At 52.6% G+C, this 13,032-nt stretch overlaps 1 protein-coding gene across 10 annotated transcripts in view; it reads right to left on the bottom strand.

Annotated features, from left to right (window-relative positions):
- Window positions 1-13,032, bottom strand: part of huwe1 (HECT, UBA and WWE domain containing E3 ubiquitin protein ligase 1) — a 283,531-nt gene that overhangs the window by 51,462 nt on the left and 219,037 nt on the right. For all 10 annotated transcript variants that reach the window (XM_069929120.1, XM_069929126.1, XM_069929127.1 and 7 more), the window contains 5 exons: window positions 11,670-11,848; window positions 9,066-9,155; window positions 6,690-6,844; window positions 4,533-4,590; window positions 517-624 (listed from right to left, as the gene is read on the bottom strand). In XM_069929120.1, coding sequence (XP_069785221.1) covers window positions 517-624; window positions 4,533-4,590; window positions 6,690-6,844; window positions 9,066-9,155; window positions 11,670-11,848 — 590 coding nt within the window. The remainder of the gene's footprint in view (window positions 1-516; window positions 625-4,532; window positions 4,591-6,689; window positions 6,845-9,065; window positions 9,156-11,669; window positions 11,849-13,032) is intronic.

Genomic DNA, 13,032 nt, shown 5'->3' with positions numbered 1-13,032 from the left:
GGGACCCTTAATCGAGGCAAGTGGGAAGAGGAGCAGGGTGATGGTCCCAGGACAGAAAGGGTGGGGAGACAGTGAGGGAGTGAAGATGAACTCCTCTCTCGCTTCCTGAGAGTCTCTCTCCCCTACCCCTCCCGCCTCTTATACCCCTGTCAATTCCTGATGCTCTCTCCCTCCACATCCCGCCTCCGGTTCCCCTCTCTCACATCCTGAAGGGGTCTGTCTCCCATCAGCAGGACAGCAGTGCTGAAGTGGTCTTCACCACAAGAGTTTTGAGCATCCTGTGTTGCTGGCAGAGATAAAGGAAACTGAGGGGGGGGGGGGGGGGTCAAATCGTGCACTGAGGGATGGGCTGTGGCTGCCATTTATGCTGTGTTAAACAGGTGCAAGCTGATTCTGTTGAGCCTGCAGCCCACACACTGTGCTGCTTAGCCGGCCAGAGCCGATTTTTGGACTCAATGCCATTTGAAGTCAGGGACCACCCCCACAACCCACGCCACTTCCTGGGAGAAAACTCACCTGCTAACTGGCCATGCGTCCTCATGGCCTCCAGTGCGGCTTCTGCGATCGAGGCAGCGATGTTGCTGATTGCTTCATTGGTGGCTGACAAGGCACTGGAGCACACGCCTGGGCGGAGGGAAAGAGAGCGCGGCTGAGAATGCTTCGCAGGCCTGGGGCCTAAAGGGCTGGGCAGGGAAGTGAGGGATCTCACACTGGCCCCTGATGTCCCTAACCCAGGGTTTGCCACATGTCCTAGCTAGGAGAGTGATTCGAGGCTCTGAACAGTGGTTCCAAAACAATATTCACAAACACACCATGGCAAAAACCAGAGGGTCTCAATGATTACCTGTCAGGTAACCGTGCAAACCTCAAAGTATTATGTCGGGAATCTCGCCCTATTACTTGATGTAGCTGATACTTTACCTTGCATCTTAGCAAGTTCAGCCCCTGCTCCAGGACCACGTGAAGGAATGGTGTGGAGGGAGCTTCACTCTATGTTTGACCCCGGAAGTGTGTGATGGGATGGTGCAGAGTCTGTCTGATGTCGGGACGGTGGACTGCCCAACGACCATCATATGTTCTTTGAATAACCAGCCAATTCAAAGAGCAGACAAGATTGGATACATTTCCACACACAGAGCACTGAAACAGCATCATCATTTCCCCCAAAAGCATTGCAGTTGCAATGGCACTGTTGGGAATTGGTCTGAGAGATGGCATGCCCATTGTCTGACTGCTCAGCGAGGAAGGCAGTAGGTTGTATAGTTATCTCCAGACAGGGCAAAAAGGAAATGCGGGGAATCACTGCCCTACAAATATACAACCTACTACCTCAGCATGCCAAAGCAGATGTAAACAGCTCCTCATGCCGGGCAGCACTTACAGGAGCCACGCGTGAAGCGATGCACAATCTCGACAAGGTGTTCACACTGAGGGACCTGAATGCACATCCCCATCCCCTTGCCTGTTGTTCACTTCCTGGTCCCAGCAGGGGTTTTTGGCCTCCTTTTGTCGATGACTCTTAACTCTGACCCTCCCACCACCAATCTACATGCGCTCGAGGATTCCAACGGTGGCGGGTGAGGTGAAGCAGTCCATCTATACGGACAGTGGGTGCTGCGCAGAGGAAGCGCAGTGGTCACTGTGCAGCCGGCACCAGGCATGCCGTGGGGGGGGGGGGGGGGGTGAGCGGGTCGAGCAGCGTCAGTGGGGGGTAAAGAGGAGAGGGGTCACTGCTTTGGGTCAGACTCCTCTTTCAGGGCTGAGCAAGGGAGAGCCAGCGGGACAATGACAAGCTGGGAGGGGAATGTGCGCAGAGTGCAAATCCAATGCTGGAAAAACTCAGCAGGTCAAACTGTCGCAAAGATAGATACATAACCAACGTTCCAGGCTTGAGCCCGTCATCAAGGGATGAGCAAAATGGAGGCAGGCACCCAAACAAAATGGTAGAGGGAGGAACACAGTCCCACAGGAAGGAGGTCGAAAATGGATAAAGGAGGGAGGGCACGCCAGCAAATGGGGGTGGGGGGGGGGTGGTGGGGAAGGCTCTGTGAATGGAGGGGAAAGGGGGTGGAGAGCTGGAGGAAAAGAGAGAGGGATGGGGGAGGGAGGGAGAACGGGGAGTGGGCTGGCAGAAACCAGAGATGCTGACATTAATGTCATTCAGTTGGAGGGCACCGAAACAGAAAATCAAGAGTTGTTCCTCCAACTTATGGGTGGTATTGGTGGGATAGTACATGAGGCCATGGACAGACATATCAGCACAGGAGAGGGGTGCGGAACTGATGGGGTTGCCCACCTGGAGATCCCTTTCACTGATGCGGACAAAGCGAAGGAGCTCAGCGAAGTGATCTCCCAGTCTGTGCCCAGCCTCTCCAATGTAGCAAAGGCCACAAAGGGAGCACCGGATGCTGTAAATCAATCCTGCAGATACACAAGTGGCGTTGCTTCACTTGAAAGGCTTGTCAGGGGCCCCAAACACTGTGGTGAGGGAGGAGGTGTGGGCACGTGGCACCCCCTGGGGCCACAGGGGAAGGTGGGGTGGGAAGGGATGAGTGCACGAGGGAGTCACAGAGGGAGCAGTCCCGATGGAAGGCAGAAAGGGGAGGAGAGGGAAAGATGCAATCCTGTTGTAAGTGCTGAAAATTACGAAGGATAATGATAGTGTGTTGGACCTGGAGGCTGGTGGGTGGTAGGAGAGGACAAGGAGCAGAGGGGCAGACCAGCAGAAAATGGAGGAGATTTTGGATGGTCTGGACTGGAAGACCTAATTTTGGGAACAGATGCAGCGGAGACAGAGAAATTGCGAGAAGGGGGTGGAATCCTTGCAGGGGATTGGATGTGAGGTAGTTGTGGGAGTTAGTGGGTTTGTAAAATAGGTCAGTGGTAAGCTTGTCTCCCGAGATGGTGACAGAGATCCAGGGAGAGTGTTGTCGTTGATGAACCAGGTAGAAGTTGGCAGCAAAGTGAATGAAGTTGACAAGCTCATCGCAGGTTCATAAGGAGTTCCTGATGTAGTCATCGATAGAGCGGAGGAAGGGTTGGAAGGGCCTTGGTTGCAGCATGGATTGCTCCACAAATAGGCAGGCTTAGCTGGGGACCCACAGCTCCTACTGCATGCGGACCCACATCCCTGCTCAGCAGCCTCCCTCGCACTCCCCATTACTGAAACGGTCTTCCAGACAGGAAGGCACGGCCAGGAGGCAACAAGCAACCCACCCCCCTTGCCCCTCCCCAATCCAGGCTATGAGGATCCTTTGGCCCCCTTGCAGGAACAGGACTGTGCTGGAGGACAGGCCTCGACTAGGGACACCGATGCAGATGGTAGCTGCGGCCCCAGTCACTAACCCTCCCAGTCGCACAGAGATCCTTGGTGAGAGGTGTCCACGCATCCTTCAGGAAGTCAGCATTGCCTCCGTGGGAAAGACAGTAGATTGTATAGTTAACTCCAAGATCGGGTATGACCCTAAAACTATACAACCTACTACCTCATCCCAAAGAGCACCATTCCATCTCCAGGCAGGCAGCGATGGTGAATGAAGACAAAGAGCAACAAGGAGAAAAAGGATCGTGGTCACAGAGACAACTCAGAGCTGTGTTGGTCAGTAGCTGCAAAGTGACGGATCGCATGTCAGTACAGAGGATCATCAAAACAACCGAGATGATTGATTGGGTCCCTCTTCCCTTTATTGGGAAAGTGCTTAAATTGGACTCAGAAGAATAAAGGAAGACCCTGTACATCCAGCACACAGGATCTATCACCCACTACCATCAAGAGGTACATGGCGTTCAGTTTTGGTCGCTTCATTGCAAGAAGAATGTGGAAGCTTTTGAAGGGTGAAGTGGATGAAGTCTGACCCCGGGAGTGTGTGATGGGACGGTGCAAAGGGAGCTTCACTACGTGTCTGAACCCAGAAGTGTGTGACAGGATGTCATGGGGGGAGCTTCACTCTGTGTCTGACCCTGGGAGGGTGTGATGGGATGGTGCGGACGATCTTCACTGTGGCTGACCCTGGGAGGGTGTGATGGGACGGTTCGGAGGGAGCTTCTCTGTGTCTGACCCCAGGAGTATGCGATTGGATGGTGTGGAGCGAGCCTCACTCTGTGTCTGACCCCGGAAGTGTGTGATGGGATGGTACGGAAGAAGCTTCACTGTGTCTGACCACAGGAATGTGTGATGGGACAGTGTGGAGGGAGCTTCACTCTGTGTCTGACCCCGGGAGTGTATGATAGGACGGTGCAGAGGGAGCTTCACTCTGTGTCTGACCCCAGGAATGTGTGATGGGACGGTGTGGAGGGAGCTTCACTCTGTGTCCGACTCTGAGAGTGTGTGATGGGACGGTGTGGAGAAGCTGGTCTGGATGCAAATGATTTTGAGCTTTAGTCATGGAATGTGGAAGAACAAGAGTGGTGATGATCGGGCAATTGATCTTCAGCATCCTGTCTCTCATATACAGTCCCCAGGGTCTGCTGAAGTCTCTCTGGGATCACACAGAAGCCACAAGCCATAAGCTGCAGACTGCCTGGTAACTAACCTGCCTGATTCTTGTCACCTTGAATGGATGAGTTGGCAGCACCGGTTGAACCTGTAGCCTGTTGGGAAAATAGTTCAGGAAAGTTGAATCAGTGACGAAACAAACCAAAGGATGAACACATCCACAGAAGTATCTTTCCAGCGGATAAAGCATCAATTCCAAGTAACTGGAGTTTGAGAGGCTGCAGGAGCGCTGGAGGCCAATCCACGGACACTGAAGAGCCTCTCTTTTGCTTCTTTCCCTCATGCTGCAAGGTGCGCCGGGCAATGCTCACAGTGCCTCTTTGCCTTACAGCTGGGAAAAGTTGAAGCTTATCTTGTCTATTACATTTTTATGTATTATTATGCAATGAGATAGACAACAGACACGCCAAGGCAAATAGCGCCTTTGGAAGACTACACAAAAGAGTCTGGAAAAACAACCAACTGAAAAACCTCACAAAGATAAGCGTATACAGAGCCGTTGTCATACCCACACTCCTGTTCGGCTCCGAATCACGGGTCCTCTACCGGCACCACCTACGGCTCCTAGAACGCTTCCACCAGCGTTGTCTCCGCTCCATCCTCAACATCCATTGGAGCGCTTTCATCCCTAACGTCGAAGTACTCGAGATGGCAGAGGTCGACAGCATCGAGTCCACGCTGCTGAAGATCCAGCTGAGCTGGATGGGTCACGTCTCCAGAATGGAGGACCATCGCCTTCCCAAGATCGTGTTATATGGCGAGCTCTCCACTGGCCACCGTGACAGAGGTGCACCAAAGAAAAGGTACAAGGACTGCCTAAAGAAATCTCTTGGTGCCTGCCACATTGACCACCGCCAGTGGGCTGATAACGCCTCAAACCGTGCATCTTGGCGCCTCACAGTTTGGCGGGCAGCAACCTCCTTTGAAGAAGACCGCAGAGCCTACCTCACTGACAAAAGGCAAAGGAGGAAAAACCCAACACCCAACCCCAACCCACCAATTTTCCCCTGCAACCGCGTCTGCCTGTCCCGCATCGGACTTGTCAGCCACAAACGAGCCTGCAGCTGACGTGGACTTTTTACCCCCTCCATAAATCTTCGTCCGCGAAGCCAAGCCAAAGAAGAAGAAAGATTATTATGCAACAATAAAAGGAACCTTTAAACTGGGCCACCATATGGTACAGGAGCAGAAGGCTGCTGGTGACTTCAGTTGAGGGATTTACACCAGGCAGTGCTCCTGATGACTTTGTTTGCCTTTACAGCAGGCAAACATTGAAAAATGTAGTACATTTCCCCATATCTGAAGTTCCATTAACCAAAATGATCCATTAACCAAAAAGGGAAAAGAGAGAGATACAGACAGACAGACAGAACTAGAGGGAAGGAGACGGGGCATTTCTCGGTTGAAGGGTGCCCAGATGGAAGATAAGGTGTTGTTCCTCCAGTTTGTGGGTGGTCTCAGTCTGATAGTACACGAGACCATGAACAGACATGATGGCAAGGAAATGGGATGGGAAATTAAAATGGGTGGCCACTGGGAGATCCCTTTGACTGCAGCGGACAGAGCTGAGGTGCTCGATTAAGCCATCTCCCAGTCTGCGCCCAGTCACATAGGAGGTTGCCAGATGCAGTAGATGACCCCTGCAGATTCGCAAGTGACCTGTTGCTTCACTTGGAAAAGCTGTTTGTAAAAGGGTGACCAACCCTTCAGTCCTGAGGTCCTTAAGGTGCACAATAAACCAGGCAGAGGCTGGAATAAAATGGGGGAGGAGGAGGAGGGGAAAGGAGCACAGGCAAGAGGTCATAGGCCCAGGCTTGAAACATCATCGACTCTTTTTATCGGCGGTGGGCAACCTTTAAATTTTAAATTTAGGCATACAGCATGATAACAGGCCAATTCAGTCCACGAGCCCGTGCTGCCCAATGAACCTACAACCCCGGTACCTACTCGTGGGCCAAAATGGCCTGTTAATGTGCTGTACAGTATGTCTGAATTTAAAATTAAATGGTCGCCCACCGTGGCTTTATGCCCTGAGTTTCTCCAGCACCACCCCAGCGTTGGCAGACTCTCGGGTCGAGCCCTGCAGGTTTTTGGGGATGGTGGGCTCTGCACCTCCTGCCATGACGGAGGCAGGGGAGGCTGGGGATTGGAGCCTAGAGCCGGAGAGGCCAATGCCTGGCAGCCACCCACTCACCGCTGCATTCTGCTCCTTGTTCTCCTTCTCCTCCTTGGCCTTCTCCTCCCGCCTAGCCTCTTCCTCGGCCAGCTGCTTTCTCCGTTTCTCCCGCCGTTCCTCCAGTTCTTCGTCGCGCAGAGATTCCAGGTGTTGGATAATGGGCAGCTTCACCACTGGGCCAAAAAGGAAATGGGAAGGTGGGGGGTTAGAACAGAGCTCTGAATGCTTCCAAAAGAAAAAGGAACAGGAGTCGACCATCTTGCCCATGACCGCCATTCAATGTGATCGTGGCTGATCTTATGATCAGCTCATCTCCTTTTCCCCACATCCCTTAATTCCCCTTCGATGTAAAAACCTATTCAATCTTGTCTTAAATATATTTACTGAGGTCTCCTCCACTGCTTTAATGGGCAGCGAATTCCACAGATTCCCTACCCTCTGATTCCCCTCCATCCTAAATCTACTCCCCTGGATCTTGAGGCGATGTCCCCTCGTTCTGGTCTCCCTAACCCATGGGAACAACTTACCAACTTCCATCTTATCTACGCCTTTCATAATTTTATACGTTTCTACAAGATCTCCCCTCATTCTTATCAATTCCAGAGAGTCCAGTCCCAGATGTCTCAATCTCTCCTTGTAGGCCAACCCCCTAATCTCTGGAATCTCCTCTGCGCCGTCTCTAAAGCCAGAACATCCTCCCCAAGTCAGGAGTCCAGAACTGCACGTGGTTTTCCAGATGCGGCCTCACCAGGACCTCCCTGCTCCAAAACTCAATCCCTGCAGCAATGAAGGCCGACGTCCCATTGGTCTTCTCAACAGCCTGTTGCACCCATAAACCAACTTTTTGAGATTCATACGACAGAATTCCCACGTCCTTCTGCACAGCAGCATTTAAATTTATTTAAACACCATTCCTCCTTCCAAATTTGATAACCTCACATTGTACTCCATCTGCCAGACTCTTGCCCATGCACCTAACCTATCTGTATCTCTCTGATTTCCCAGAGGGGAGAGGGCAGCATTTTTCTCCAACACAACTGTCAAAATGAGCCCTCCTCTGCTGACAGCAGAACCCAGGGAGCAACGTAGAACTGAGAAACCTGGGCTGAGGGAGTGAGGGAGGGGTTGAGGACAGGGGGAGAGGTGTTGGCCCAGTTTGACTACTGATGGCTCTGTACAGGCTTTAAACAGCCTTTTCAAGGAGCCAATGTCTAACAAAATCCTTCGACCATGGGGCCTGGGACCAAGATGGTGGCTTTTTTGGCAGCAGCCTTGAGGGGTGGCAGTCTCCAGAGAAGCAGAAGACTGGTGCAAGGCACTAGAAAATGGGGAGGACTCCCCCCACTCCCTTTTGAGATGGAGAAACAGAGGAGACTACCCAAGGGATGGTGACCACGATGGTGGACCAGCAAGAGGCTCTGCAGCTTTTAAGACACAGGTGGTGGGCTGTTGGTGACTTGAGATGAGGAACTCGCGCGGGCGGCTGGACACTGCAGTCAAGGAACTCGCATCGGGCTGCGGAAACTGGCTGGAAAATGGCTGAATGGGGTACCAGGTATCGGAACCAAGAGGGTGCCAAGGGTGCCGAAGGGTTCCTGATTGTGTTGGAGATTTGGATCTGGAGCTCAGACTGCCAGTGGTTTGGACTGGACTCTGTGTGGCTGTGAGAGCACTGGAGGCAAATCCAAGGGAACTCTCTGATGAAAGCGAATCTTTGCCTTATGGCAGACTAAATTCAATTTTGTGTAATATTACACCTTTGGTATTAAATGACAATAAAAGAATCTTGTGTAAGAAATCAAAGCCCAATCTGCAGGTCCACAAGAGCAGCAAACAGGATCACTGGAGTCTCCCTCTCCCCCACACTAAATCGACACAAACTACCGGGATTGATGTCTGAAGAGGGCGCGTAAAATCGTTGAGGACCCCTTCCGTCCCTCGTCTGGTTGTACTTGTTCAATCAGATGACGATAAACTTGGCTTAAAAGCATGGGTTTAAGAGGGGAAAGACATAACAGATGTGAAGGGCAAAGTTTTCCAGACAGAACAGAGGCTGAATGGAACGAGCTGCCAGGGGAAGTGGCGGAGGTGGGGACCATTCCCGTGTCCATGAATCAGGAAGGCTTGTGGGACAAACATAGGCCAATGGGTTGAGTCTTCATCAGCAGGGACAAGTTGAGCAGCATTGCTCATCTCTGTACTGTGAAACCTTGACTGCCATGGGTTCCAATCCCGCTCAAGTCTGATCCAAAGGGAAACACACTGCTGTCAGCATAAATGACACCGACACCATGATCGAGACTGCCCCAACCCACACCCCTCCCCACCGTGATTGGACTAGATTAATTCGGGAGTACCGCTTGCAATCTGAGGCCACCCATCACGCAAACTTACCCGCCACGCAGTCGTGCATGCTTTCTGCATCGAGCACCTTGCACTCCTCAGTCCAGCGGGTCAGCGCAGTCGGGATGCTGGACAGGGTACCTGTGCACACACAAACAATAAATAGAAGGACATCATCAGGACCGGGGAGGATGAGGTTGCGGGTGGAGTGGGGAATGGGATGGCCACCACTGGAATCTGCAGGGAGAACAGGGTTGTCAAACTAGGCTTGCGTGGTAGCCGGAGGGTCAGAGAACAATTTAAAGGCAAGGATTCACTGCACGACAGCCTGGGCAACGGACAGTTTCAATGTTTAAGGTCAGAAGGGGGGAGCGAGGACAGCCATTCAGACCGTCAAGCCTGTTGCCCCCTTCAGTGAGATTGGGGCCGATTGAGCTCCACCCAGCTGCCTCCTCCCCATAATCCTCCATCCTTCCTGCGTCTCGAACACATTTAATGGAGGTGGCCTCTTCTGCTTCCTTGAGCGGAGAATTCACCGGATTCCCTTCTCTCTGGCAGAAGCGGTTCCTCCTCACCTCCGCCCGAATTGTGCCCCACCGAATCTCGAGGCTCTTTCTAGCGTCACCCATCAGTGGAAATAACCTCCTTGCTTCAATCCGATCTATTCCTTTCATCATTTTATGTTTCTTTCTGATCTCCTTCAATCTTCTGAACTTCCATGGGCGTGGATCCAAGTGACTAATCTCTGGAAACAACCTGGTGGACCTCCTCTGCATCATCTCTAAAGTCAGTCTATTTTTTTTACTCAAGCAAGGAGAAAAGGGGCAAGAAGCAACTTGGCTGAACGGTACACAACAACAACCCCACACACAACGTTACCTAAACTAAGGAGCTGATTGTTGACTTCAGGAAGGGAAAGCCAGAGGTGCACGATCCAGTGATCACTGGGAGATCAAGAGGTGGAGAGGATAAGTTCTTTGGAGCCACTATCTCGGAGGATCGATCCTGAACCCCACACACTAATGGCATTGTGATCAAAGCACGTCAGTGTCTTGACTTCCTCAGGAATTTGCAGAGGTTCAGTTCAACACCGGAAACCCCGGCAAATTTCTAGATGGGTGGTGGAAAGTCTGCATCACAGTCTGGTACAGGGGACACCAATACCCCTGAGTGCAAAGCCCGCAAAAGGTAGTGGACACAGCCTAGGACATCACAGGCAAAACCCTCCCCCACTGTTGAGAATGTCTACGTGGCATGCTGGTCAGAGAGTAGCAGTGATCATCAAGGATCCTCACCACCCAGCACACGCTCTGTTCTTGCTGCTACCATCAGGAAAGAGGCCTAAGGGCCACAAGACTCACACCACCAGGTTCAGGAACAACTGCTCCCCCTCCACCGTAAGACTCCTCAACAACAAACTTAATCAGGGACTAATTTAAGGACTTGCACTTGTGCACTTTATTGATTTTTTTTTCCTCTCTGTATTGCAGTTTGTTCACATTTCTTTTCATGTATACATTGCGTATGGTTTTTTTACGCTGTCAATAAGTGGTGATTCTGCCGCGCCTGCAGGATAAAAAAATGTTGGGGTTGTATGTGATGTCACGTGTGTACTTTGACCATAAATCTGAAGTATGACATTGAGTGTGAGGTTATTGGTGCACCATGCAGTCAGGTTTTCATTCTCCCTCCTGTATGCTGACATCGCCCTTGTTTATACAGGTTGGACCTCTATTCCGGTGACGTTGGGACCTGGTCATTGCTGGACCACAGAAAAAGTGGGAAATTGACCCCCTAAGGGACCCCCCCCCTATGTAAACATATCAAAGGAAGACAAAGCTTAAAACAGGAAATAATTCTGTGGGGCAGCACGGTTAGCGTAACGATTGGCGCAACGCCTTTACAGCATCAGCGATGGGAATGTTAGTACAAACTCCTCACAGACAGCACGGGGCTTGAACCCCAGTCCCGATCATTGATGCTGTAAAGGTTGAATCTGCCACTGTTAGTACCAACTCCTTACAAACAACATGGGGCTTGAACGCCAGTCCCGATTGCAGCAGATTCGATCTTTACAGTGCCAGCGATCGAGACCAGGGTTTGAGCCCTGTGCTGTCTGTAAGGAGTTTGTACTAACGGCGGCAGATTCAATCTTTACAGTGCCAGCGAACGGGACCAGGGTTTGAGCCCTGTGCTGTCTGTAAGGAGTTTGTACTACCGGCGGCAGATTCGATCTTTACAGTGCCAGTAATCGGGACCAGGGTTCGACACCCATGCTGTCTGTCAGGAGTTTGTACTAACGTCGGCAAATTCAAAACTTGCCAAACCACAGGGCACCAGATAATAGATTCAACCTGAACAACCCACTACCGCGGTATTATCGGGAAAATTGGAGATGGTGTCATGTCATACTTGGTTTCGTTCAGATGTACTGTTGGCTGTTGGAGCCACTTTATTTTCTTGGAGAAAGTACTTGTTTGACTGTTGCAAGAATTTCAATGCCCCATAAACCATACTAATGCATTATCATCACTGGCAGCTGTCAATCAGACTCTGGAGCCCAGATTGAAGGGTGGGAATCTGGCGACAGGTGTGCCGAAGGGCCTCTGATGGTATACTGGGTAACACAAGCAGGGCGGAGGGCGGGAGGTTTACCTGCTTGGCTGGTAGTGGTGGTCTGGTCGTGGAAGAAGTCGTCCAGGAGGTCATCGTCGGACCGGGCGATGATATGCACATCGTCATTACCCACCAATAGCCGGGCCCGGCCGCGGCTCTGCAGAGGTAGGCTGCTGCTGAGCTGCAGGATGTCTGCGGCCGCTGAGGGTCCGAGCAACCTGGGTGGGGGAAGGCTAAGTATCAGCAGAGGCACTGGCAGCCCTGGTTCTCTGGGGGGGGGGGGTCACAGTCAGTGCAGGGATCTGGACACAACCACTCTAGGGTTTGGGACATTACCAATGAGGAGGGAGAAAAGATGGGAAGAGGGAGGGGAGGGAGAGATGAGGGAGGAGGGTGAGAAGATGGTTAGGGCAGGAGGGAAAAGATGGGGGAAGGGCAGGAGGGAAAAGATGGGGGAAGGGCAGGAGGGAAAAGATGGGGGAGGGCAGGAGGGAAAAGATGTGGAGGGCAGGAGGAAAAAGATGGGGGAGGGCAGGAGGGAAAAGATGGGGGGAGGGCAGGAGGGAAAAGATGGGGGAGGGCAGGAGGGAAAAGATGGGGGAGGGCAGGAGGGAAAAGATGGGGGGAGGGCAGGAGGGAAAAGATGGGGGAGGGCAGGAGGGAAAAGATGGGGGGAAGGCAGGAGGGAAAAGATGGGGGAAGGGCAGGAGGGAAAAGATGGGGGGAGGGCAGGAGGGAAAAGATGGGGGAGGGCAGGAGGGAAAAGATGGGGGGAGGGCAGGAGGGAAAAGATGGGGGAGGGCAGGAGGGAAAAGATGGGGGGAGGGCAGGAGGGAAAAGATGGGGGGAGGGCAGGAGGGAAAAGATGGGGGGAGGGCAGGAGGGAAAAGATGGGGGAAGGGCAGGAGGGAAAAGATGGGGGAGGGCAGGAGGGAAAAGATGGGGGGAGGGCAGGAGGGAAAAGATGTGGAGGGCAGGAGGAAAAAGATGGGGGAGGGCAGGAGGGAAAAGATGGGGGGAGGGCAGGAGGGAAAAGATGGGGGAGGGCAGGAGGGAAAAGATGGGGGAGGGCAGGAGGGAAAAGATGGGGGAGGGCAGGAGGGAAAAGATGGGGGGAGGGCAGGAGGGAAAAGATGGGGGGAGGGCAGGAGGGAAAAGATGGGGGGAGGGCAGGAGGGAAAAGATGGGGGGAGGGCAGGAGGGAAAAGATGGGGGGAGGGCAGGAGGGAAAAGATGGGGGGAAGGCAGGAGGGAAAAGATGGGGGAAGGGCAGGAGGGAAAAGATGGGGGGAAGGCAGGAGGGAAAAGATGGGGGGAGGGCAGGAGGGAAAAGATGTGGAGGGCAGGAGGAAAAAGATGGGGGAGGGCAGGAGGGAAAAGATGGGGGAGGGCAGGAGGGAAA

Source organism: Narcine bancroftii, chromosome 3 (assembly GCF_036971445.1).
Source record: "Narcine bancroftii isolate sNarBan1 chromosome 3, sNarBan1.hap1, whole genome shotgun sequence".
Classification (NCBI taxonomy): domain Eukaryota; kingdom Metazoa; phylum Chordata; class Chondrichthyes; order Torpediniformes; family Narcinidae; genus Narcine; species Narcine bancroftii.
The sequence above is the reverse complement of the archived record's forward strand: the minus strand, read 5'-3'. Positions and strand labels throughout refer to the sequence as shown.